Source organism: Coenobita brevimanus, chromosome 13 (genome assembly GCF_032717465.1).
Source record: "Coenobita brevimanus isolate Jiangsu-jjx chromosome 13, ASM3271746v2, whole genome shotgun sequence".
NCBI lineage: Eukaryota > Metazoa > Arthropoda > Malacostraca > Decapoda > Coenobitidae > Coenobita > Coenobita brevimanus.
The window spans coordinates 12,212,353-12,223,055 of NC_136966.1; the positions used below are offsets into that span (position 1 = coordinate 12,212,353).

Here is a 10,703-nt window from a genome sequence, read left to right on the forward strand (position 1 = left end):
TTATTATGGACCTCGACGCAAAAGCGTTGTTCAGAAGTAAAAGCCTAAGTGATTATTGGAGCAACGTAAATACTGTAGCTAAATACCCTCGGCTTTGTGGTTAAAGCTGGTTTAGCCAGGCCAATGCACTTCTAACAAAGCAGAGGAGCATACTGTACTAAACTTGGAAGAGCGTGGTGACTTATGACTAAAACTCACCAATCTTCAGCCAAATATCACTGCCCTTGTTAACGTTCACTAGACGCAGCCTTCCCATTAATGATAGCAACTATTTCAGTAAAAAATGGTATGTTAAATCTTTAATTTTTTAAATATTTTAAACATCATCTAATTTTATGAAGTCGCATTCTTCTTCTTCTTCTTCTTCTTCTTATTTTTATTATCAATATTATTATTATTATTATTATTATTATTATTATTATTATTATCATTTATTATTATTATTATTATTATTATTATTATTATTATCATCATTTATTATTATTATTATTTATAATTAGTATTATTGTTGTTGTTGTTTCTATTATCATTATTCGTAATACGATTATCTAATCAAAGTAGAATTTATTAAACTACTTTCATTTAATAAACGCTTGGGCGTTGATGAATAATCTGAAACTGGAGGAGGAGATCAATGAGCTGAAGAGTTTGGGGAGCCGTGGGCGAGAGTGATGGGAAACATGAGGGTTTCCTTTCCTTTTTTTCGAGAGCGACTTAACCGTTTATGCAGCGCCGTCTTTTATTTTTCCTGGTTGTTACCATCAAACGATTTTTTTTTTTTTTTTTTCATAGTTTTCGTACTAGAAGGGTTAATGAAAATGGAGCACGTGTGGGTGTGACTGTCTGTGGGATGAGTCCGACAGTGTCAGAGATTTATCTAAAATGCGAATGGCTGTAAAGACCCATTCTGCACAGAGCATTTAGTTGATAACTGTTTAATATTTATCCTAAATCTGACTTTTTTCTACCTCTTTTCAGTTTGTGATATCAGAGCAGGATGGTAATGAACTGAAATTTTCACTGCACTGTTGCCCATGGTTAGCTTTTGTCGCACCTAGAGGAACGGTCAAATTCAGTGTGAGTCCCTGTGTCACTCACTGGATCGCTATACCTGTTATGGAGGGTGAAATGTGGCAAATTGCAACCGTAGATATTTTAGCTTCACCCTTTCACTCTCAGCTATTTTTGCGGCACCCACTGGGAAGTGCCTGGGATGTGCCTGAGGTGAGTGTGGTATGCATCTGGGGTGTGTCTGAGGTATGTTTGATGTGTGCCTAATGATTGTGTCCAAAGACAAGGGACAGCTCTTGGAATGTGCGGGTGTGGTGGATGCGACTGGGGTGGGTGCGCCAAGAAAAGTGTCCCTTGTTTTGTTGAGAGAGAGAGAGAGAGAGAGAGAGAGAGAGAGAGAGAGAGTATGAATACAGTATAGTAACACAGTATGCCCACAGCAGCGAAAAAGTTTGCTGAAAATTGTTAGTTTATATCCTTTTAATTGAATACAAATCATGTGGCATTAGTCTGAATACAGCCCCTACGTACAGTGCAAATACAGCAGCGAAAAGGCTAAGGCAGGAATACATTACATTACATAATCGTATACCACAGCCAAAGTGACTAAGACGTCCTAAAACACACACACACACACACACACACACACACACACATCTGCTTCTTCACTCTGTCCACACCAGGGTTGCCAAGTCGCACCCTGCTCTGCCCGTGGAAACCCAACTGAAAACCAGCCCAAAAGTAGCCCAACACCAATAATTATTTTAAAAATCCTCTTATTATGCGAAATTAGTGTTTTTTTATTAATAATTCATATATAGGTCCCTATTAATGCCTGAAATGATCACTTGATTCACTTAAACTTTCCCTATTTGCCATAAAAACACTATTGCCCATAAAACAACAATGATTCTGTTGAAATATACTTATCATTACACTAGGTAATACAACATGCAAATGAAGGTATTTTCTCTCCCTCTGAGTCAACTTTCCATCACACTTATATTATTCAAAAATTTATATGATCATCATCACTGTGTTTCGATGCTGTGTACGTCATATGTGAAATTTGCTAACATAATTTTGTTTGTGAAATCATTACAACACATTTTATGTCTGCATATTGCTCTAACATGAAGAGTGTTTTCAACTGTTTCATGTTGCTGTCTGTTTCTTCATTTACTTTTCACTAAATTATACTGAGAGAAAATCCTCTCTACTGCAGCAGTGCTTGCTGGCAACGATAATTGGGATAAAACAAAACTCTCTCTGGAGTCTCCACACTGGCTGCATCCACTGGTCCCTGTGGGAGTATTAGGGGGTCTCTCTCCGCCATATGTTTAAACACACACACTCTCTCTCTCTCTCTCTCTCTCTCTCTCTCTCTCTCTCTCTCTCTCTCAGTATATTGTCGTGATGTTGTTTAACTCCATACTAGCCCAAAAAACCGCGACAGTTTTCAAACCAGCCCAAAAAACCGCAACCCGCGACCGGTAAAATCTGCCCGCGGAAGAGCTTCAAAACGAGCCCAATTTGGCGGGAAAACCGCAACCTTGGCAACCCTGGTCCACACGACTGTCACCCGCCTGCCAGCCATCACAAGCCCCGCCTTTTGTAGTCCCCGCCCACCTCCTCCTCCCCCACTGTTCCCCTCCCTTTCTCTTCCTCTTCCTTCCACTTCCCTTGCCCCCCCTCCTCCCAGCTTCTTCTCAGTTTCCTCTGCTGATTCCATTCCCCTCTCCCCTCCCTTCTTTTTCTGGCATCCCTAATTTGCCTCTTTCTCTTAGTTCCCTTCTACAATCCCCACTCACCTCCCCCTTTTCCCTTCTGTCAATTCCTCGTATTTCCTTCCCATTTCCCCCCTCCTAGCGTTTCCCCTCCCTTTTCGTCCTCCTTTACCTCTCTTCCATCACTGATTCTTTGCATTCATTCATTTGCACCCCTATACTTTCCTGTCTCTCCTCGCTGCTGACACTCCCCATTCTCTAGTTCTTCTCCTCTGTTCCCTCTCTCCATGTCCCTGCTTAGTACTCCCACTTCCCTAACCCCGTCCCCCTTGTTCCTTTCTCGTTCTCCTTACCTCTCCCCTACTCCCATTTACCCATTCATCTACTAATTCATCCGTTTTCCCAAGTCTCGTCTTACCATTCTCCAAATCACTAGTTTTAGACTGACTCTCCCTATTCCTTCCATCCTGATCAGTTTTTCCCCTTGACAGTCATTCCGATTTCACTTCCTCGCCTGCTTCTTCCCCCCTCTCGACCTCCCACTCTTCTCATCTCTCATTCCAATTCTCTCCCTCCTTCCCTCCTCCTCTCTCCTTTTTTATCCCCCCTTCTCTGTTCTATTTTACCCCACCTCCTCTCCGTTTTGCTCCTCCTTTCCCCTCTCTCCTTCCTCATTACTCACTTTTCCCTACTCCCTGTTTTCTTTTGTCCTTCACTGCTTCTTACCTCCTCCCCCTCTCCTCTTCGTTCCTTCCCCCCCTACCTCTGTTCCCCTCTCGGCCACCCTGTCTGCCTGTGTGGGTCTCACCGTTCAGTCGCTCATAGCAGGCCAGCAGGGGATCAGCAGTGTGAGAGCAGACCCGGCAGAGGCAGGATGTGGGATCTTTACGCTCTTGACCATAGCCGAAGACGTTCACTGAGACTCGTTGTTGCTTTGGAACGTTGTCATGCTGCCAGTCGTTATGATTAGTGTTATGGGCATTCCTAATGATGTGTTCTGCAGTGACCTGTGTTGTAAAAATTTCCAATTTTATATGAGAAATTGAAAAGGAAAATAGCCACATAACCCGACTCACTTCAGTACTTGCACTGCTGCTGTAGTAACTGAAAATAGGTCCCCAGTGAGCTGTGCTTCATGATGAGAACAGAAGATGAGAGCTGCCAATATTACTGTGATTCCGGCGGCAGTGAGTGCGAGAGTGAGAGTGCGTGGAGTAGTTGGTCGAGGAGCCATGGATGCATTTGTTTTGTTCGTGTGCCTCAGCCTCGTCGCTGCTCAGCCAGGTTGGTGTTACCTAAATACAAATTTATTTGTTAAATCCTCCGTACGTCAGATGATATTTCTGAGTGCAGTCCTTTCACTCTGATGGCGCATGTAACTTTTGCATCGTAATAACAAATGTTTTGGTCTTCAAATGTTATTACTTTTTTTTTTTTTTTTTCAGTGCGGATGACAAATAAATTTATTGAAATGTGCCTTCGCCAGTTTCATTAAAAATTTAAGCTCGCAATAGGTAAAGGTGAGACAATGGTCCGGTAAATAACTGTTGTTGTTGTTGTTGTGTCCCCAGGCACATCTGAATGTGTACCCAGTGGGTTGCACACTGACCTTATCTCATCTTACAGTTCGCCATCTTCCTACTGAAGGGACAGAGAGTGAGTTGAGGGACATTTATATAATCCCGGCTGGGGCAGGGAACAGTTTCAGGACTTGAATTTCTGAAAAAGCAGACTTTTCTGATCTATCAGATGACCCGCCGACATGTCATAAAAGTACCCCCGCTAATACCAGTACACCAGTCCTGTATGAGACAGTCCTAGCATGTATTCAATGTGGATGGTGGGTGTTAGCGCCGAAATGGTGACATGTGGAGGTGTAGGAGGACTACTGGGCCCCAAGGAGGACTACTGGGACTTGGGAATAGGCCCTGAAACCTTTGCCCAGAGTCGGACGCGTAAAAAAAAACAAAAAAACAGGCACTGGTGCTACCCAATTATGTCGGGTCACCACATTTTTCCGATATATTGGTTTATGTAGTGTTAATTACATGTTAACAACCCTAACTCCCACCAAAAATCTAGGGTGAGGTGGGATCCAGAGACAAAGTAAGACAAGCATAAAAAAGAATACCTAGTGAAAGGCACACAAGCCATTCACACATCATTCACACATTAGGAATCATTGCTCATCTCACAAAGCAACTACTATCACATGTTTTATTGTATTTTTTAACGGATGCATTGTACAGTACATACGAACTGACCTCGTGATTATAGTTAAGTGTGGAGAGAAAGGAGGAAAAAAAAGTTGCTTAGGATTCATACCTATCGACTGAACAAAGGTCATTTCGGCAGGTAAGAAATTTTTGAGCTGTAGTCTTCACCTAGAATACGATGCATAACACTAAACTTTATAACCAGGTCCCCAGCTGTGGGCTACTTCATGACGAACGTTGATAAAGAGGAAATAAACCTTGACCAAAGATTTTACCGATTCGAGAAAGAGCAGAGAGAAAAGGTGAAAGACGAGACAGGTGAGGGTAGGGTGGAGGACCACAGGTGAGAGAAGGAAGGGGGGGGACAGGTAATTTTTTTTTTTATGCGAGGAAGAAGGAACCAAAGGCCATGAGCCCGCAGTAACAGTTCCCTCTAAGAGAAAAACAAAATACAATAGAGAGCCAAATTCAAGATCCGATCATTTTGAGATGCCTGGACACACTGCGTTTGAAAGACTGGAGATCATAGGTAGCAGGAAATACAGACAGAGGGAGACAGTTCCAGAGCTGACCTGTTGCATAAATGAAAGACTGGGAGTAACGGTTAACTCTTGCATTAGAGAGTTGGACAGAAAAGGGATGAGAGTTTGCTGCCAGACGGGTGCTACGCGCCCGTCGTAGAGGTGGAGGAATGCAAGCAGACAGTTCAGAGGAGCAGTGACCATTAAAGTAGCGATAGAAAAGAGATAAAGATGCAACGGTGTGGCGAAGAGACAGAGGTTGAAGGGAGTCAGTAAGAAGAGGAGAGTTAATGAGATGAAAAGCCTTTGACTCCACCCAATTGAGAAGAGCTGTATGTGGGGAGCCTCCCCACACATGAGAGTTGTACTCCACACAGGGGCGGATAAAACCCCTGTATAGAGTCAACAATTGTGCAGGGGTAAAGAAAGAGCGGAGTCGGCTTAGCACACCCAATCTCTTGGAAGCAGATTTTACAAGAGATGTAATATGATCTTTCCAAGATAAGTCCCGAGTAAATGAAACCCCACGCATGTTCAAGGATGATGCAGGATTATGCTGAATATTATTAAACATTAGTGGGTATACCTGTGGAAGATTTTGTCGGGTTGATAGGTGTAAGAACTGGGTCTTAGATGCATTAAAAACAACCACATTATTTTTATCCCAGTCAGAGATATGGGCCAAGTCAGACATTAGGTGTGCCATAGACTCATCCCTTGTTTGTTGAAGTAACTGTTGAGATGGGCGTTGCAGGAACCGAATGGAAAGGTGAAGGGTGGAGTCATCAGTGTATGAGTGGATAGGGTTAGATGTACAGCTTAGAAGATCATTGATGAATAAATGGAAGAGAGTTGGTGATAGGACAGAGCCCTGAGGAACACCACTGTTGATAGATCTAGGAGAAGAACGATGGCCGTCTACAACAGCGGCTATAGAACGACCAGAAAGGAAGCTAGCGATGAAGGCACAGATAGAAGGATAGAAACCGTAGGAGGGCAATTTGGAAATTAAAGATTTATGCCACACTCGATCGAAAGCCTTTGAGATGTCAAGTGCAATGGCAAAGCTTTCGCCAAAGTCCCGAAAGGAGGATGACCAGGAGTCTGAAAGGTAGGTGAGAAGATCGCCAGTGGAGCGTCCCTGACGAAACCCGTACTGATGATCGGAAAGAAGGTTGTGATAGGAAAGATGCCTTAAAATTTTTCTATTGAGAATTGACCCAAAAACTTTTGAAATACAAGACGTTAAAGCAATTGGACGATAGTTGGAGGGTTGGGAGTGGTCACCCTTCTTTGAGACTGGCTGAATGAGACCAAACTTCCGGCAAGAAGGAAAGGTACAAGTTGACAGACAAAGGCAAAAGAGTTTGCCTAGGCAGGGTGTAAGCACAGAAGCACAGTTCTTGAGAACAACAGGAGGGACCCCGTCTGGCCCATATGCCTTGTTAGTACTGAGGCCAGTGATGGCAGAAAAAACATCAACTGAAGAAATTTTAATGTCAGCCATGAGGAAATCAGAGGGGGGAAGTGATGGAGGAACAGTACTGGAATCGTCTAAGGTGGAATTGGAGGAGAAAGTCTGTGCGAAGAGATCTGCTTTATCAGTAGAAGAAATAGCTACAGAACCATCAGATTAGAAAAGAGGAGGGAAGGATGATGAGGCAAAGTTGTTAGAAAGGTTTTTGGCAAGGTGCCAGAAGGAGCGGGAAGAATTCGAGTTGGAGAGTTGAGAACATTTAGTATGGATGAAATTATTTTTAGTAGAGCGAAGAACAGACTTAGCACGATTCCGGGCAGAAACTTAAAGATGATGTGATTCAGGGGTGGATTGGTTCCGGTACCTTGTGTAGGCCCTCTCCTTGTTGTGGACAGCATTAGAACAAGCGTGATTAAACCAAGGCTTTCTTGCGTTAGTCAAAGGATATGGGAAAGGAATGTATGCTTCCATCCCTGAGAGAATAACCTCTGTAATGATTATTGCTTCCATGGCTCCCGGCCATGGAAGCAATAATCATTCCAGGGAAAATAAAAGAAGTACTGCCTGAGGGTTTCCCAGTTCGCGGCTCCAAAATGCCACAGACAACGTTTCCCTGGAGGGTCCACAGGCCGTACTGGAGTGATAGGACAGGTTAAGGTAATAAGGTTGTGATCGGAGGAGCCCAACGGAGAGAAAAGATTATCAGAGTAAGCAGAAGGATTAGTTGTGAGGAAGAGGTCAAGTATGTTGGAGCTCTCTCCAAGGCGGTCAGGGATACGGGTAGGGTGCTGTACAAGCTGCTCTAGGTCATTAAGGATAGAAAAGGTGTAGGCTTGTTCACCAGGTGGATCCGTGAAAGGAGAGGAGAGCCAAAGGTGGTGGTGAACATTGAAATCTCCTAGAATGGAGATTTCAGAGAAAGGAGAAATGGATAGAATGTGTTCCATCGTAGAAGTAAGATAGTTGAAGAATTTTTGATAGTCAGTAGAATTAGGGGATAAGTAAACAGCACAGATATATTTAGTCAGAGAATGACAGGAAAGCCGAAGCCAGAGTGTAGAGAATTCAGAAGAATCGAGTTCAGGAACACGAGAGCAAGATAAGTCGTTGCGTATATATACACAACAGCCACCTTTGGCTTTGAAATGAGTATAGAGAAAGTAGGAGGATACAGAAAAGGGTTTGCTGTCAGTTGCCTCAGACAGCTGAGTCTCCATTAGAAAAAGAAGGTGAGGTTTAGAGGAGGAGAGGTGGTGCTCAACAGAGCGAAAGTTAGAGGAAAGGCCGCGAATGTTGCAGAAATGAAGAAGAGAGTCAGACAGTGGTTCCAGGCACCTCGAGTCGTCACCGGGAGAGGGGCGGATGGTGGGGGCATTTATGGTCACCCCCCCTGGGGACTCCGAGGCTTGGTGAAGAGACGCCATTTTTTTTTTTTTTTTTTTTTTAGGAAGTTTAGTGTGTACTGTGCATGTAGTTTGGTGTAGATAGTTACAGAAATTTGTACTGGAGAGCATGCTGGCCTACTCTCTGTGTAACTGAGACACTGAAAAAGTTCAGCAAAGGGGGATGGTCAGGAACTAGTCCTGAGGGCTGATGAAACGGGAGCTCCAGCACTCCCTGTCATCAGCTTTCCATCCACCTCGGGAGTACTGCCCTGCTCGACTGGTGTGTGTGTGTGTGTGTGTGTGTGTGTGTGTGTGTGTGTGTGTGTGGAGATGCAGGGGGATGGGGTTATATGAAATGGGTGAAGAGTATCATAGGAGAGTGTTGTGAGGTGACTGGACAAAATGGAGTAGGTGGGCAACGGGTAATAGTAACTTCCTTTGGTGAGACAGAACAGAATGAGTGAGGGATAAGGCGAAAGACTTTGGGGTGAAGGAGGGTTATGTATGGGATTTTAGGGATGTGGCTGAGCTAAGTAAAGGGGACTGTGGCAGATTTTAGGTTGAAAGAAGATTTTTAGAATGAGGATGTTTATGCCTGTAGGGTTGGAGTTAGGATTCCAGGGGTTCAGTGATGAGTGAATGAAAGCACGAACCATTGAAATGGGCAAATTTCTGTTGGTTTTCCTTCCAGTAGATATTTTTTGGTTCTATGGACCTTATCCCATCCTTAGGTGGGAAAAGATGTATGGATGATGATGATGATACTAGGAATATGGATGAAATGAGTGAAGAGTAATATGTGAGATTTTGGAGTAAAAGAAGGTTAATATAAAGAATTTTAGAAATGTAAATGGAGTGAATGAGATGCAACGGAAGAGATTATAAAGAGAAAGATATCTGCCATATAAGTTTGTATGGGTTACAAGAGACGATAAATAAAGGAAGACTGGCGAAAGAGATTTCATGGATGGTTAAATACAAATCAGAGAAGGAGAGCTGACGTGAGGGATTTTAGAGATAATGTGAGAGGACGGAGTGAAAGAAGCTTGACATGACGGATTTTAGGGATGATGGGAAAGGATTGAATATGAGAAGCTTGACAGAATGAATAATATGGATGATGGAGGAAGACGGAATGAAAGAAGCGTGACAAAAAGGACTTTAGGGATTGTGGGGGAAGCTGGAGTGAGGCAGGGATAACTTGAGAAACTTCCCTATGAGAAGTTTTCACAACCATAGTAGAGTCCATGTTTAAATGAAGAAAATAACACTAAACTGAATGACTCATGAAAGTAATTAGTTGTAATCAACACTATGATAACCTTTCATATGTGCAGTAACCTCTTTAATGTGATGATATAATATTTTGTTTTATTTTACCCGTTTTTGACCATTATAATCCTCTGTGAAGAGATTTTTCGGACTGCTGAGGTTAGAAACAGTGTTCATTTACGTGTTTAAAATGAGAGTTGAGTAAAATTCTGATACGGTAGTTGAAAGAATAAATCATAAAAATACGTCCTCGGACTGAAGGATTTAACAACACACTGACTGGAAGCATCTCAACGAGGGTATATTCAGGACTGGGGGTTTGTTTTCACCTGACGGAACTGGATTACCCACTGAAATTTGATGAACGTTGTTACAAGATAGGAATGAGTGTTTTTGGGTACTAGACAAACTTACCATTCAGTCTGACTGGATGGCACAATCTTCAACTTTTTAACGTATTATAAGTATGCTTTCTCTATTTTTAGAGTTTGGTGAATGGAGAGAGCCTTCTTCAATGTTATCCTTGTCATATTCTCAGCGTCTATTCGCCTCGTACGAAGTGTAAAGCACGGGTTCAGAAGATGGTTGTTAATTTCTCTTTCGTTCCTACATTCCGAGTGCTGGGAGGAAACTTTTATTTTTTTTCATGACCATATCAAAACTAAAATGGACACACCCCAGTTCCTTTACAAAAGCTCATGGACACTTACTGCAGACCTCAAGTGGTCAGTGAACGTTGTGTTTGATATTATATAGGCCTTATACTAATGGTCTCATGGTATTAAATAATCTTCCCTAACAATACATGCTTCCATTTTTCCTTACTTGGTAGGCCATACCTTATCCCATCCTTAGGTAGAAAGAGAGAATCATGATGACAAAGATGACGCCTCCCATACAGGTGCACCTCCAGTGATCAAGGAACACCCAAGCAACGTGGTGGCGCGGCGCAATGACCCCGCCACTCTGAACTGCGCTGCCTTGGGCAGTTCCAGAATCCGATGGTTCCGGGACGGGGAGGAAGTGGTCACGTCATCACAGGATCAGCGTTCACACCGGGTGCTTCTGTCCTCAGGGTCACTGTTCTTCCTGCG

The 10,703-nt window shown here is 43.1% G+C and overlaps 1 protein-coding gene across 1 annotated transcript in view; it reads left to right on the forward strand.

Moving 5' to 3' along the window:
- The first annotated feature begins 3,970 nt into the window (after positions 1 to 3,970).
- Positions 3,971 to 10,703, forward strand: part of LOC145414937 (roundabout homolog 1-like) — a 13,566-nt gene continuing 6,833 nt past the window's right edge. Inside the window, exons 1-2 of the mRNA XM_080284353.1 lie at positions 3,971 to 4,022; positions 10,511 to 10,703. The exon at positions 10,511 to 10,703 is cut by the window's right edge and continues 386 nt beyond it. Coding sequence (XP_080140479.1) covers positions 3,971 to 4,022; positions 10,511 to 10,703 — 245 coding nt within the window. The remainder of the gene's footprint in view (positions 4,023 to 10,510) is intronic.